The sequence below is a fragment of the Rana temporaria genome, chromosome 6, assembly GCF_905171775.1.
Source record: "Rana temporaria chromosome 6, aRanTem1.1, whole genome shotgun sequence".
In the NCBI taxonomy this organism is placed as follows: domain Eukaryota; kingdom Metazoa; phylum Chordata; class Amphibia; order Anura; family Ranidae; genus Rana; species Rana temporaria.
In genome coordinates, this window is record NC_053494.1 from 193,138,947 (window position 1) to 193,155,079 (window position 16,133).

The 16,133-nt window shown below is 40.1% G+C and overlaps 1 protein-coding gene across 1 annotated transcript in view; it reads right to left on the reverse strand.

The window, feature by feature from the left end:
• The window catches only part of ARHGAP15 (Rho GTPase activating protein 15), a 721,117-nt gene that overhangs the window by 43,473 nt on the left and 661,511 nt on the right, over positions 1–16,133 (reverse strand). The window contains exon 12 of the mRNA XM_040358038.1: positions 10,560–10,665. Within this exon, the coding sequence (XP_040213972.1) occupies positions 10,560–10,665 (106 nt within the window). The remainder of the gene's footprint in view (positions 1–10,559; positions 10,666–16,133) is intronic.

The following is a 16,133-nucleotide window of genomic DNA, read 5'->3' on the forward strand; positions in this document are numbered from 1 at the left end:
CGAATATTCGAATTTAGCGAATATATCTCGAATATTCGAATATATATTCGAGATATATCGCGAAATCGAATATGGCATATTCTGCTCAACACTAATATTAATCTGGTGTACTACACTGCCAATGTAATATACATCTGGGGCTGTATAGACCCATATTGTTTTCATAGCAAACTATAGAAGCAGAGTAGGTGGTCTGATCTCCTTTGTAAAGTCAATGACATATTGTGTCACAGACAGAACGAATAACAGACATTTAGACGCATGGTATCCTCCTTGTGAGTTATTAGTGGAAAAAAAATACATCTTGGAGGTAAGCATCATTAAATAATTTTTCGTCACTTCAACATGTGCTGTCCAGAACCGACCCTTCTCGAGCAGAAACAGGGAACAAACATTTCATATTCACAGATGCTCCTAATTTGGTGTGGTTTGGAGTGTAATTTAGATCAAAAAGATTCATGTAAATGAGTCAGGATTTCTTAATTAGGTGCTTTCAGAAAGAGAGAATAAAAAAAAAAAAGAAAAAAAAATTGGACCACATCAGTAGGTGTGGGTGTGGCGCCCACAATTTTGGAGCCTTTCCTTTTGGGTACTGTTCAATATTGTTCAGGCAGCGTTTTTTTTTTTTTCGAAAGCACAATAATAAATCCGCAGATGGTACAGACAGAACGACGCTACTTCAGAAGAACGACATAAAATGCTGTCTCTTTGGCAAGTGGCTCCAAGTAGGTCACTCTGTTGTGAGTTAGCAGTTTCTTGTATTTGGCTGCCAAATTTTTGTTCCTATTAGAAGTGGGGTGCGTTCCAGTCTATGATCTGCTCCTTCATTTTTCCAAGTGGTATTTGTTTATAAAGATTCACAATTTTTTTTTCTTTTTTTTTTCTTTGGTGCTAGCCAATATACTGTCACAATAATAATTATGAAGTTTGCATCTCAAGAGATGTGATAAAAAATTGCCAGATGAAATTATACATTGTTTGCTTTGCACAGATGATAAAGTTGTTAGGTCGTTCTCGGGACTAGGCATGCTTTTTCATGTTTTTTTTTTTTGAGTGTTTACTATCTGGTACACCAAAATGTAAACAGATTTTTTTTTCTTAAATGCCAAAATGCAAATTGTACAACAATACAGGTTTATTTTTAGCATAAAATAGTTTGTGCAACTGAGAAATGGATATTCTAAACAGAGCTTACATGAAACGTAGAAATCAACAATAATTCAACAAGAATGAAAATTATTGTTTCTACATTTACATTTACCGTATATACTCGAGTATAAGCCGACCCGAATATAAGCCGAGGCACCTAATTTTACCACAAAAAAATGTCGGGCACCCCTTCGATAGACTCCCATGTTAAACAGTAATTTCTCCGGTAACTTTGGGGTACCGGGTCCCATGATTGACTCGAGTAAGCCTAGGGTATCCATCTGCATGCCTCACTGTGTCCATGTGCATGCCTCACTGTGTCCATGCCTCACTGTGCCCATGCCTAGAGTTACGTTTAACATGGGAGTAACATGGGACCCGGTACCCCAAAGTTACCGGAGAAATTACCGTTTAACATGGCAGTCTATCGAAGGGGTGCCTGATTTAAAAAAAACGGTGCTCCCCGGCCTTAAGTTCCCCAGACAACAAACTTTGCACACTTGTAGAGAAAGCGTGGGGCTAAATGTGTGCTAAGTTTGGGGTCCAGAGGTTTGGGAGATCAGGCGCAAAAAGGTGACTCGAGTATAAGTCGAGGGGGGCATTTTCGCCACCAAAAAAATGCTAAAAAATTTGGCTTATACTCGAGTGTATACGGTACTTTTATGCTGTTACCACTGATTTATTTATAAAAAATAATCAAGATAATATAGTCATATGGCCAAAAAAAGAACTCCTGTGCTAGTAACTTTTTCAACTACATTGTTATTTTTTAATAATTGTAGTTTGCCATAGTCATAAAATATTTAAGTAACATAATCAGATAAAAGCATTACAATAATTGTTGCTAAAAATAAGTATACTAAGATGGTTCAATGTTATTTCATAATTATCCTAAATTTGTAAAAAGACTTCAAAAGAAAAATCTGTGTGTGCAAGGAAACAAGTGTTATAACAGGCTTGTGGTGTTTAAATCACTTAGAACAATGCGTAATAAAACTGCAAAGAGCGATTAAACTCTAAGCAAAAACAAATTACGTTAAAAAATGTTTAAATAATCCCCAAATGAGATGGCTACATGTTGCCAGCCAATAGCAAAAAAAAAATTAAGTTCAGATGAGATGAATCACTAGAAATGTAAAAAAATGTAGAGAGAGGGGTTTATTTTATTTGAATCAGCTGACCAAGTAGATGCAAAATTTTACAACTTGAACAAGCCAATGAGCCAGATGCTGCAGTTCAAGGAGTCTTTTTTTGCATGTGTGTATGCAAAAGTAGACAAGTAGACATCTGGGTTCAGCAATTTTCATTCAAAAAAGAAGCTGACGGGGATCAATGTGTGAGCCACCTTCCTTACCACTCTCTTCTTCTAATTGTAAAGAATGAAAAATAGATGCCTAATGGCTGAAGGAAACATATAATTTGTTTGGAAAACGACCAAGCATATTTTTTTTTGTTTAAAGAAAGTAGTGTACTATGCTTTTTTTTTTTTTTTCAATCTAATGACTATTCCAAATTCGTTTTTTTTTCCTTCCTATTTTAATTTCTTTTGGAAAGTAATATGAGATGGCCCTCGGGTGGACACAGATGGTTAATACCCTGTTGCTGTAACATGAATGAGGGCAAATTCTGTAACTCCAAATGACATGTTTTCTGAATATGGCCAGAAGAACGATCACAAATATGGCCAGAAGAACAATTTGAAACGTCTGTACATTGGTAATGGCAGGAGGATGTATTATGCATATTGATTATTGTGATAAATAAAGCTTGCGTGTTTCACAATTCATCTAAGCTGAAAAAATAATTGATTTATTAAAATTATTTGTAACTTAAAACACCACCGTTTTGCTCATTTATGTTTTCTAAATCTCTGATTATATTTGTAAAATTTAAAGAAAAAAAACTAGGCACGACTACTTTGCACATGAGAAAAAAATAAATAAATGATATAAACCCAACAAAACCTTATCAATAGCCATATTATTAATATAATTCTATTACACTTTATACACAGACAAAAACACTACCACCACCAAGATCTGTCCACTGAACGTGATCAGAATTGAATTGTTACAGTGTTTACTGAGCTCTGTACAAACGCAAATTATTACATCTCCATCATAACCATAATTATTATGCTCTAGACAAGGGACAAGGGGGTTTCCAAATTTTCTAAACAAAGGGCCAGTTTACTGTCCTTCAGACTTTAAGGGGGGGCTGAGTAGGGACATTGGGAGTAGAAAATATCAAGGTGTCCAGTGGGCATAAACAATACCATATCAGTGGTATCAGTGGGAGGATGAGTGCCCCATCACTGGTATCAATGGAAATAATTGTGCCCCATCATTGGCATCAATGGACGAACAGTGCCCTTTTGATGGTGTCAGTTGGAGGAATAGTGCCCCTTTGTTGGTGTCAGCAACAAGAATGATGCCCCATTGCTGGTGTCAGTGGATGGAACAGTGCCCCAAGGGCCAGATTAAGGCAAGCAAAGGGACGCATATGGCCCCAGAGCTGCAGTTTGGAGACCCCTGCCCTAGACAGACATATACACAGACATAGAATTCTGCACCTTCTCCCTGGTATGACAACTGGACATGGTCATAATACAGTTCTGCATAGAGGAGTAGCAGACACTGAATGGAGGGGAAGGGAAGGGAGACACTAGGAAGGATCTGATTCTACCTACTGTGAGTACAGATCTGTGTCTTTGGGGCCTGTCGAGTGAGGGCCAGCCCCTTCAGTTAGAAGAGTCAGTGGACGTGTGTCAGTAAAGGGGATGCTAGAGAGTGTCCTGAAGATAATGCAGAGCATCAAGTCTGCTGCTAGTGAGAGCAAGAAGACTTAACTACTCTATACATGGCTGTTGGTTAAGAGAGTTGTCCTTATCCTTTGTGAATAGTTCCAGTTGGAGTATCCCACTCATCCCTTCTTCCATCCAAGTTCCAAAATAAAATACAAAAACACAAATACCCTGGACTGGTCATTGAGTAACGAGCAAGCGTGAGTAAGGGTGGGGCAAGTGGGAGCTCCTAGCAAACAAGTGGGAACCCCTAGCAGCAAAGTGGGAAATCCTCAGCAACCAAGTGGGAAATCCTCAGCAACCAAGTGGGAACCCTCAGCAACTAAGTGGGAACTAGTTGCTGCAGGTAACCGAGAGAGGCCTATGAAGTCAATACTCAGCAAGCCCTATGGGGACAATGCTACACAACAAAAAATCACTGAGCTGAGGGAGAACCCGAAGAAGGCAGAACTGTCAATCCATGCTCAGTCTGACTACAGCCCAGCAGCACTAATTTTAGGCTAAGGACACTACTCTGTAGGGTAGGGTCTCCACATATGCTAGCATAATACCAATAAGACCTTGACCAAGATTCTAACCCTCCACACCCACACTCTATCTAAAACCCCCCAAAAAGTTATTGGTTATACATACATTTTAATGGTCGATTATACAGTACTAATTCAAAATGCATGCTAAAAAAAAACGGTATTTCCCTTTGAAGCATAGAATTGTATTTTTAGTGGAAAATAAAACCCCAGCCTCACGGTTATATAGCTTCTATATCCCGTTAATAATGTAGGCACTGCAGATTAGCACAACACTCCTGTGTTGAAAGCAGACAAGTCCCAATCCCTTCAGGTAATGTTACTTTTGATAAGTAGTGTCACAGCGTGACTTCACATGTTAACAGAGCGGCAACAGAGTGTTTTCTAAAGCCTTTTAATCAAGCCAAAAGTGGTATATTTACCGTCGCAGAATTCATATTTACCTGCCGCAGAGGTAAGAGGAAGAACTAACACATTTACACTATTATTAGGAGAGGTGCGAAGTGTTTACTACATCCTGGAGCTGTTTATTTTTCATCATTTAATGCAGTTGTGCAATTAGCATTAGTCTCACTATCGATAACATGAATATTTAATTCATACCATATGTATTTCCAAGAGTTTTGATATAATAAATCTATATTTTGCTTCAGTAATTAAGGTAATTATTTGTATAGTGCTAGTTTATATAAGGAATTACATGGGATGCTTCAACTATAAACAAACCACATTTTTCAGAAATAGTACATATAAATGAGTTAAATCGTTAATTCTTCAATATACCGTACTAGAAATAAATAAATTAGGGCAGCACTTCTTTAAATGATGGTACAGATGACACCTAATGCCACGTACACACGGTCATTTTATGTGATGAAAAAAAATGACGTTTTTAAAAACGTCACTTTAATTGACCGTGTGTGGGGGAAAACGTTGTTTTATGTCTTCTAAAAAACGACCAAAAAAAATTGAAGCATGCTTCAATTTTATGTGTCGTTTTTCAAAACGTCAACTTTTACTTCACAGAAATTGACCGTGTGTAGCAAAAACGTCGTTTAAAACGACGTTTTTTCATCCGCGCATGCCCAGAAGCTACTTATGAAGCGAGCTTCAATGGAAAAACGTGGTGGAACGTAACCTCGCTTTGCTAGAACATTGTGAGAAAAACGATGGTGTGTAGGCAACTTCGTCTTTGAAAATTGAAGTTTCAAAAACGTCATTTTTTACTTCACAGAAAATGTCGTTTTTTTTCATCACATAAAGTTATGGTGTGTATGCGGCATAAGGCAGCTACTTTTAGCCAGGTGCAGGGATCACATACAGTATATAACTTTTATAACATCAGCATAGAAATAGCAGGCAAAGGCATAGATCTCACGTATAAACTGATTTAGCTGTTGAAATACTTTTATATAGGGCCAGATTCACAGAAGAAGTACGCCGGAGTATCTGCTGATACTCTGGCGTACTTTCAAATTTGCCGCGTCGTATCTTTAGTTTGAATTCTCAAATTAAGATACGACGGCTTCTGGCTTCGATCCGACAGGCGTACGGCTTCGTACGCCTTTCGATCGTAGGTGTAATACTTCGGCGCCCGCTGGGTGGAGTTCGCTTTGTTTTCCGCGTTGGGTATGCTAATTAGCTGTTTACGGCGATCCACGAAGGTACGCGCGGTCGTCGCATTCTCTTACGTCGTCGCTAGTCGGCATTTCCCGGCGTATAGTTACAGCTGCTATTTATTGGCTTATATTTAGACTTGCCATGTTAAAGTATGGCCGTCGTTCCCGCGTCGAATTTTTAATTTAAATTTTTTTGCCTAAGTCGTCCGTGAATAGGAAAGGACGTAACGCACGTCGCCGTTCAAAAAATGACGTCAGTGCGACGTCATTTCGCGCAAAGCACGGCGGGAAATTTCAAAATGGAGCATGCGCAGTACGTTCGGAGCGGGAACGCGCCTAATTTAAATGATACACGCCCCATTTGAATTAGGCGGGCTTGCGCCGGACGGATTTACGATACGCCGCCACAAGTTTACCGACAAGTGCTTTGTGAATCAAGCACTTGCCCGTAAAACTTGCGGCAAATATTTCTTAAAGTCATAATAATGGAGGACTAGTGAGGAAAAAAGTCTTGAATCAAACTTGATATGGTATCACTATGGTAGGGACATCAGATTGTAAGCGTATTTGATTGTTAAAGATTCCTGTGGATGGTTCAGTACACTTTGCAAAGCACTGCAGAATTTCTTGGTGCTATGTTGATTAATAAAATTAAAAAATCAAACATTAGCTCATACCAGAATGTATGCATATCTATGTATCTCCTTGTTATTATGAGTCATTGGTGTGTACAATAGGGTTAGCAATAAAGTTGACATCTGAAAGATATCCTATACCAACAGTAATGGATAGAAACTCAATGACGACATAATCAATACTTTAAATATTGCCTAATACAGATTGTAGTTGACAAAGATCCAATACAATTAGAAATGGGAAGTAATCAATGCTTATTCACTGAATTTACTGGAAGTGTCTTTTGAAATACTCAGAAGCCATGGATTAATATCATGCTACGGACAGATTATACAGAAGGGTATGCATTATTCCTGCTCCTGGCTATATTTCAATGATCTGTTCCCCTAGGTAACTTTTATTGTGGTTCCCCTGTAATCGCACATCTTTGTGGACACCAAGCTCCATATATAAATTAATTCAATGTGTGGTGAAATATTAATTTCCTAATATTTTCTCTCTGAAGACATTTATAAAGATGCATACAAGAGGCATTCAGTAGCCCCCTAAAATCTGCTCTGGGCTACCTCGTCTTTTACAGATCTTAGCCTGTCGCTTATACCAGGGGTCTCCAAACTATGGCCCATGGGCCAAATCTATCGCACTACCGGATTTTATTCAGCCCAAAGATAGGGTCAACGGAATATTCCCAGGGCCCATAGTGCTCTCAGGCCTCGTACACACGACCGAGGAACTCGGCGGGCGAAACACATTGTTTTCCTCGTCGAGTTCTTGTTAGGCTTGTCGAGGAACTCGACAAGCCAATTTTCTTCATTCCCGTCGAGGAAAAAGAGAACATGCTCTCTTTTTGGCTCGTCAAGTTCCTCGACAGTTTCCTCGCTGAAAAATGTACACACGACCGGTTTCCTCTGCAAAAAAATCTCCCACCAAGTTTCTTGATGGATTCTGCCAAGGAAACCGGCCGTGTGTACGAGGCCTCACAGACTTCACACTTCTGGACAACAGAGGTCAATTTCCAATCCCCACTTTTCTGCTTTCAGCACAGGTTCCCCCTGCTCAACCAGGATCCTGCCTGTCATTGGTTGGTAGGACACAGGTGGTCCTAGCAACCAATGATGGACATAACAAAAGCGCAGTCACGTGCTTGCCCCAGTATTCACAGGAGGGTGGAACTTCCTAAGTCCAGACCTGCTCAGCCTCCCATCTTCCCATCTCCCATCTTGCTAATACAGCTACGATGATGGTGACCCTGATGTAAGGAAGGTGATGTAAGGAAGGACTCTAAAATAAGGAATAATGAAGATATTTGCCTGACGAACGGGGTCCTGCATGACTCCAAAACATCTTTATTGTGATGTGATCATGCTTCAATAAAAATCAATTGGACTCATCTTGATGATCCATGGTGTGCTGGCAAATATCTTCATTGTGGCTCTCTGATCCAGTCTCCAGCTGGTGATTGCTACAGCACCCAAAACTCTAGAGATTGCTCCAGGAACGTCTGCAATGGGAATTTTGAGTATTACTTCTGATATAAGGAAGACTCTAATTTAAGGAAGGACCCTTATGTGGACCCTTATGTACTGTAAGGTTGACTCTGATGATGATCCTGATGTAAGGGGGCGATCTGATGGGGACCCCATCAGAGCATTGCACCTAGATGCTTTGCAAAGACCTGAATGCAGCGTACATTTGTATACTCTGAATAAATGTAAAACAAATTTTAAACAGTGTGATGGGCAGAAACAGCACATCACACCACCCCACACACCCAGAAAAACAGACATCAGACTGCAAACTAAAACAGACCGTTTGAACATACGGTCAGAGTAAATGGGTCCTAAATGTGTTCAGCACAAAAAAAAAAAAATAGGGCACGTAGGCAAATTTGATTCTCAGAGAAAACTATATATAGACAATATTATATAGAATTAGATGTAAAACTATAGGCAAAACTTTTTTTTTTCATTTTGGATAGAGTAAGGAAGGGGTATAATCCTTGTCATGGTTTTTTTTTTTTTATTCACCGTCTGTGTCCCATTGCGGAAGATTTCCCCTATTTTACTTTTCTGGGGACAACCCAAAATTTGAGGTTTCCTTTTACTTTTAATGATTAACAAATGATATACAATACAAAATGTTAAACGTTAAACGTTAACTGTACAAAATAAGGGCCATTGGCATGGACTATAGGGTGAGTACATGGATTGAAAACTGGCTACAAGGGCAAGTTCAGAGGGTGGTGATAAATGGGGAGTACTTGGAATGGTCAGGGGTGGGTAGTGGGGTCCCTCAGGGTTATGTCCCGGGACCAATCCTATTTAATTTGTTCATAAACTACCTGGAGGATGTGGTAAACAGTTCAATCTCGATATTTGCGGACGATACTAAGCTAAGCAGGGCAATAACTTCTCGGTAGGATGTGGAAACCTTGGAAAAAAATCGGAACAAATTAATGGGGTGGTCAACTACATGGCAAATGAGGTTTAATGTAGAAAATATAAAATAATATATTTGTGTGGCAAAAATATGAATGCAATTTATACACTGGGGGGAGAACCTCTGGGGGAATCTGGGATGGAAATGGACCTGGGGGTCCTAGTAGATGAAAGGTTTAGCAATGGCATGCAATGCCAAGCTGCTGCTAACAAAGAAAACTGAATATTGGCATGCATTAAAAAGGGGATCAACTCCAGAGATAAAACGATAATTCTCCCACTTTACAAGACTGCTGCACCTGGAGTATGCTGTCCAGTTCTGGGCACCAGTCATCAGGAAGGATGTACTGGAAATGGAGCAATTATAAAAAAGGGCAACAAAGCTAATAAAGGCTCTGGAGGATATTAGTTATGAGGAAAGGTTGCGAGCACTGAACTTATTGTCTCTGGAGAGGAGACGCTTGAGAGGGGATATGATTTAAATTTAAAAATACCACACTGGTGACCCAATAATGGGGATAAAACTTTTTCACAAAAGGGAGTTTAACAAGACACGTGGCCACTCACTAAAATGAGAAGAAAATAGGTTTAACCTTAAAATACCTAGAGGGTTCTTTACTGTAAGAGCGACAAGGATGTGGAATTACCTTCCACAGGCGGTGGTCTCAGCGGGGGGCATTGATATTTAAAAAAAAATAGATAAGCACCTGAACGACCACAACATACAGGGATATACAATGTAATACTGACATACAATCACACACATAGGTTAGACTTTATGAACTTGTGTCTTTTTTCAACCTCACCTACTATGTACCTACAAATATTGTAGAGATGATGAATCTCCTTAACAGACAGCAATAAAAACTGCCAAGCATTCTAATCCACCTCCACTCTATCCAAAACTCCCCAAAAAGTTTTGCCCTTAGTTAAACGATAAAAGGTTGGTATAAGTAAAGATCATATCTAAGTAAGTTGTGCAAACTTATAAGACGCATCTATAGTTTTTTTTTTTTTTTTTTACTTTCTGGGGTGGGGCTTTATTTTATCCAAACTTTTCCAGCAGTGAAGCAGTTACTATCAATTTTGCCAAGATGTTTAGAGGGGACAAAAATCATTACTTGAATCGTGTGTTGATTTTTTCATTTCCCTTCAAAGTGGCCCACAGCAGGGTCCAATTAGAGCGTGGCCCTGTGAGGTAATGGAGCCGAGCCACACTTTGATTGGAACATGCTGCTGTGTATACTCTCAGTGCTGGAGCAATCGATAGACGACGAGGATATGTTTTGGTATAGAAATGGCGTCCCCTCTCTCCAGAGCATATTTTAGGTATTTTTCACGGACCGACAAATTAAGACATCAGGCAACGGAGCCAACTCTGACTTACTTTCGAAGGTGTTCAAAGAGAGTTTTCATGGTGTCTCGGTTAGGGGAAGGCAGCTGCTTCACCAGATTCCGCATGGTTTTCACTTGTAGATCGCTGTCCTGGATTCCTGAGATACAGAAAATAAAGATACTGAATGAGAAAGCAAGTTATATAGTTACTATGTGAAATGTGCAGCTTTAATATGGAAAATATAACCAAATATAAACATTTAGGACCCATTTGCACTGCATTAAAGTGGTTGTAAACCCTTACACACCACGTTTACCTATAGGTAAGCCTATAATAAGGCTTACCTGTAGGTACTGGAAATATCTCCTTAACCCTACACGGTTTAGGAGATTTTTACCATATACGTTTGTGCCGACCTCATCGGCACATGCACAATAAAGAAAGGGCACAATCGGAGTCCACGACCCTGGAAGGAAGAGGGGTGAAGATGGAAAGGGCCACCAGCAGGGACCTCTGGGGCTTTGGTTGCAGGTAAGTTCAACATAATGGGCTAGTATGCAATGCATACTAGCCCATTATGCTTTTACTTTGCAGGGGAATAAAGAGGAAGTAAAACCCATTAGGGTTTACTTCCTCTTTAACCTCCCTGGCGGTATGATTCTGTCTGGAATTACGTACCAAAAGCGGTACATTTATTTTGCAAGGAAATTGGTGTTTTATACTGTAGGCCTGTAATTTTTAGAAATAACTCACTTAAATCTGACCAAGCAAGAGTCTTGTAGGCATCCCGGGTATGATTTTTTTTTTAAAACAAAATTATAAATTATAATATAATAAATAATTATAAATAATTATAACAAATAATAATATAATTATAATAAAAATTATTCAATAATGTAATCAACTCAAAATCACTGAAATTTGCTCAGTTGCAGAATTGTCGCTGTCATTATTTTATTTTTTTTATGACGAATTTCCCCGCAAATCGCTATCGCACATTTCTGCAAGTGATTATAATTTATTATCGCTGTTTTCTAGCTGATCTAAAACCATTTTTGACATAAAGGGACACTTTTGGACAATCTACAGTTTTTAGGCAGAAATGACATTTTTTATTATATAAAAGTACATGCAGGACACTGGGCAGACCACTAGGGACAAGGGGGGTGTGTATTTTTTACATACAGTACTGTAATCTATAAGATTACAGTATACTGTATGTAATGTGTTTGTTTACTTTTTTGAATTTGGCGCCGTTCTCCGTCCCCGTGCGTCGTAACGTCGCAGGGAACGGAGATCGGCGTCACACAGGGACTGTGAATCGAGCGAGGAGGTCCCACTCGCTCACACAGCGGGTGGCATCGCTGGATCCAGGGACAAGGTGAGTAAACCAAGCCTGTGGATCCAGCGAAAGGTAAGCCCGTCCAGCCCGAGCGTGACTCGGGTTTGCCGATCCTAACATGTAAAACCAACCCCGAGTCACGCTCGGGTTTACCGTCAGGGGGGTTAAAGCTACATTAAACCTTAAACTTGACCACCAGGCACGTAAACCCACTTAATAACCAGACCAATTTTCAGCTTTCGGTGCTCTCACAATTTGAATGACAATTACTCAGTCATACAACATTGTACCCAAATGAAATTTTCGTCCTTTTTTTCACACAAATAGAGCTTTCTTTTGGTGGTATTTAATCACTGTTGGGTTTTTTATTTTTTGCGCTTATTTTTTAATCAATTTTTGGATATTAAAGTAGAAGTCCAGTTAAATACTATCTAAGCATAAACTTGCTACCACCCACCATTCTAAGACAAGTCTAATTACCCTGTAAAGTCTAAACCTACCTATTTTTAGGGCATTCCAGTTCAGTCACATTACAGTGGGGATCGAAAGTTTGGGCACCCCAGGTAAAAATTTGGATTAATGTGCATAATGAAGACAAGGAAAGATGGAAAAATCTCCAAAAGGCATCAAATTACAGATTAGACATTCTTATAATATGTCAAAAAAAGTTAGATTTTATTTCCATCCTTTACACTTTCAAAATTACAGAAAACAAAAAAATGGCGTCTGCAAACGTTTGGGTACCCTGCAGAATTTATAGCATGCACTGCCCCCTTTGCAATGCTGAAACCTGCCAGTGTCATGGATTGTTCTCAATCATCGTCTGGGAAGACAAGGTGATGTCAATCTCAAAGGTTTTAAATGCCCAGACTCATCTGACCTTGCCCCAACAATCAGCACCATGGGTTCTTCTAAGCAGTTGTCTAGAAAACTGAAACTGAAAATAGTTGACACTCACAAAGCTGGAGAAGGCTATAAGAAAATAGCAAAGCGTTTTCAGATGTCAATATCCTCTGTTCGGAATGTAATTAAGAAATGGCAGTCATCAGGAACAGTGGAAGTTAAAGCAAGATCTGGAGGACCATGAAAAAAATCAGACAGAACAGCTCGCAGGATTGTGAGAAAAGCAATTAAAAACCCACGTTTGACTGCACAATACCTCCAGAAAGATCTGGCAGACACTGGAGTTGTGGTACACTATTTCACTATAAAAAGATACTTGTACAAATATGGTCTTCATGGAAGAGTCATCAGAAGAAAACCTCTTCTACGTCCTCACCACAAAAATCAGCGTTTGAACTTTGCAAATGAACATACAGACAAGCCTGATGCATTTTGGAAGCAAGTTCTGTGTACTGATGAGGTTAAAATAGAACTTTTTGGCCGGATTGAGCAAAGGTACGTTTGGAGAAGAAAGGGAACAGAATTTAATGAAAAGAACCTCTGTCCAACTGTTAAGCATGGGGGTGGATCAATCATGCTTTGGGGTTGTATTGCAGCCAGTGGCACAGGGAACATTTCACGAGTAGAAGGAAAAATGGATTCAATAAAATTTCAGCAAATTTTGGATGGTAACTTGATGAAAAAGCTGAAGTTAAAGAGAGGATGGCTTCTACAAATGGATATTGATCCTAAACACACCTCAAAATCCACGGGGGATTACATCAAGAGGCGTAAACTGAAGGTTTGCCATGGCCTTCACAATCTCCTGACCTCAACATAATTGAAAATCTAGGGATAGACCTTTAAAGAGCAGTGGGTGACAGACAGCCCAGAAATCTGAGGCCTCGTACACACGACGGGACATGTCCGATGAAAACGGTCCGTGGACCGTTTTCATCGGACATGTCCGCTGGCGGGTTTTGGTCTGATGGCTGTACACACCATCAGACCAAATTTACCGCGGACAGTGAACGCAGTGATGTGTTCGCGCCGTCGCCGCAACGATGACGCGGCAACGTGCGTGACCCTTGAAGGTCAATGCTTCAACGCATGCGTCAAATTACTTTGACGCATGCGAGGGCGTTTTCGGCCGAGCGGACACGTCCGGTGAGTCGTACAGACGATCGAACATGTCCGACGGACAGGCTTCCAGCGGACATGTTTCTTAGCATGCTAAGAAACATTTGTCCATTGGAAACCTGTCCGATCCACGGGAAAATTGTCCAGTCAGCCGTACAGACGACCGAACATGTCCGCGGAAACTGATCCGCGGACCAGTTTCAGCAGACATGTTCGGTCGTGTGTACGAGGCCTAAAAGAACTTGAAGACTTGTGTAAGGAAGAATGGGCAAATATACCTCAAACAAGAATTGAAAGACTCTTGGCTGGCTACAAAAAGCGTTTACAAGCTGTGATACTTGCCAAAGGGGGCAGTACAAGATATTAACTCTGCAGGGTGCCCAAACTTTTGCAGACACCATTTTTTTGTTTTCTGTCACTTTGAAAGTGTAAATGATGGAAATAAAATCTAACTTTTTTTTTGACATATTATAAGAATGTCTAATCTGTAATTTGATGCCTTTTGGAGATTTTTCCATCTTTCCTTGGCTTCGTTATGCACATTAATACAATTTTTTACCTGGGGTGCCCAAACTTTCGATCCCCACTGTATCTCTCCAGCAGCTGGCTTCAGTGTATAGGAGGGGCATCGACAATGCAGAGCCTGGGTGGTGACATTACTCATAGGCTTACTATGGGGCATCCATTGTCAGCTGTCCATCCTGTACACTGAAGCCGGTGCTCTGAACTGGTCATGTGACCGGACCAGAATGCCCTCATTATGTGTAGGTATAGAGGTCTTTTCTTTACAGGTTAGTTAGAATAGGGCTTAGAATGGGTGTAGAAACAGGTTTAGGCTTATGCCGTGTAAAGCGGTCGAAATTTCCGACAGCAAATGTTCGATAAGAGTTTGTTGTCGGAAAATCCGACCGTGTGTAGGCTCCATCGGACATTTGCTGTCGGAATTTCCGACAACAAAAAATTTGAGAGCCGGTTCTCAAATTTTCCGTTGTCGGAAATTCCGACCGTGTGTACACAATTAAACACAACAAAATTCTACGCTGGGAAAAATCCACGGTTTTGTTGTCGGAATGTCCGATCGTGTGTACGCGGCATAAGATAGTATTGGACTGGACTTCTACTTTAATACCTGAAAAAAAAGAATAATGATATAACTAGACTTCTACTTTAATTGGCATCCTTAGTTATGAAAGAAGAATGTAAATGTTTTACTCTATGAAATTATTCCAGCTGTAATCAGGAAGGAGTTTTTCTTTCTTAAAATAAAACCTGGAATCTAATGCCAGGGAAAGGAGGGTGGGGTACCATCCTCTTGTACCTCAGGGACATCCGGCTAACTCTGTAGCTGCATCAATATATGGCAAATTTTGCATTAGAAAATAACATTTACACAGCTCCTATAGAAATCATCTACCAGGTCCATGTACAAGATCGCTCATTTATCTTTTTTTGCTGTAAATAGTTATTCTAAATATCTAGCTTGAGGTTCAGTGCTCTGGGTCACTTACATGCTGTGTGACTGGCCCTGGGGCATAAATTGCCAGTATACCCAGGGGCAGGCCAATATATCACTTCTGTGCTGAGATTAGCGTTACATGGCTCTGGGCAGTCAGGAAAGGCTTAGGGAGAGACACAAGTGCTGATCATAATAATCCACACTGACACCCCTAACATAGGGAGAAATTCTAATGTCACTTTTTATTTGTGATATAATATTGTCCCCTTGTACAGCACTGCACATGTAATAGCAACAGAGTTATGTTTCAAAAAAAAAAAAAAAAAAAAAAAACGTGACCCTTGAATTTACAAGGTAATCTCAAAAGCTAAACATACACATTTGAAACATGCACAGAAATGTTTTATCTTTCTAAAAGTTTTGGGATCCAACATTGACCACTGGGCTATGTGAATGCATAAAATAAGGACAATGACAACACTCTTCAGAAAGTACATTTCTGTAGGTTCCTTCACTATAAAAGCCAAGGTTAAAGGGGTTGTAAAGCCTTGTGTTTTTTCACCTTAATGCATCCTATGCATTAAGGTGAAAAAACACCTTGCATTGTCCGGCCCCCCCGAGCCACCATTTTGCTTACCTGAGCACCGAACTTCCGTGGGCGCGATCCCGCATCGTTCTCCTTACGGCTGCTCGGCTCTTCATTGGATAGATTGATAGCAGCGCAACTATTGGCTCCCGCTGCTGTCAATCAAATCTAAAGACATGGCTGAGTCATAAACTCGGCGGCTATGAACGCAGACTGTAT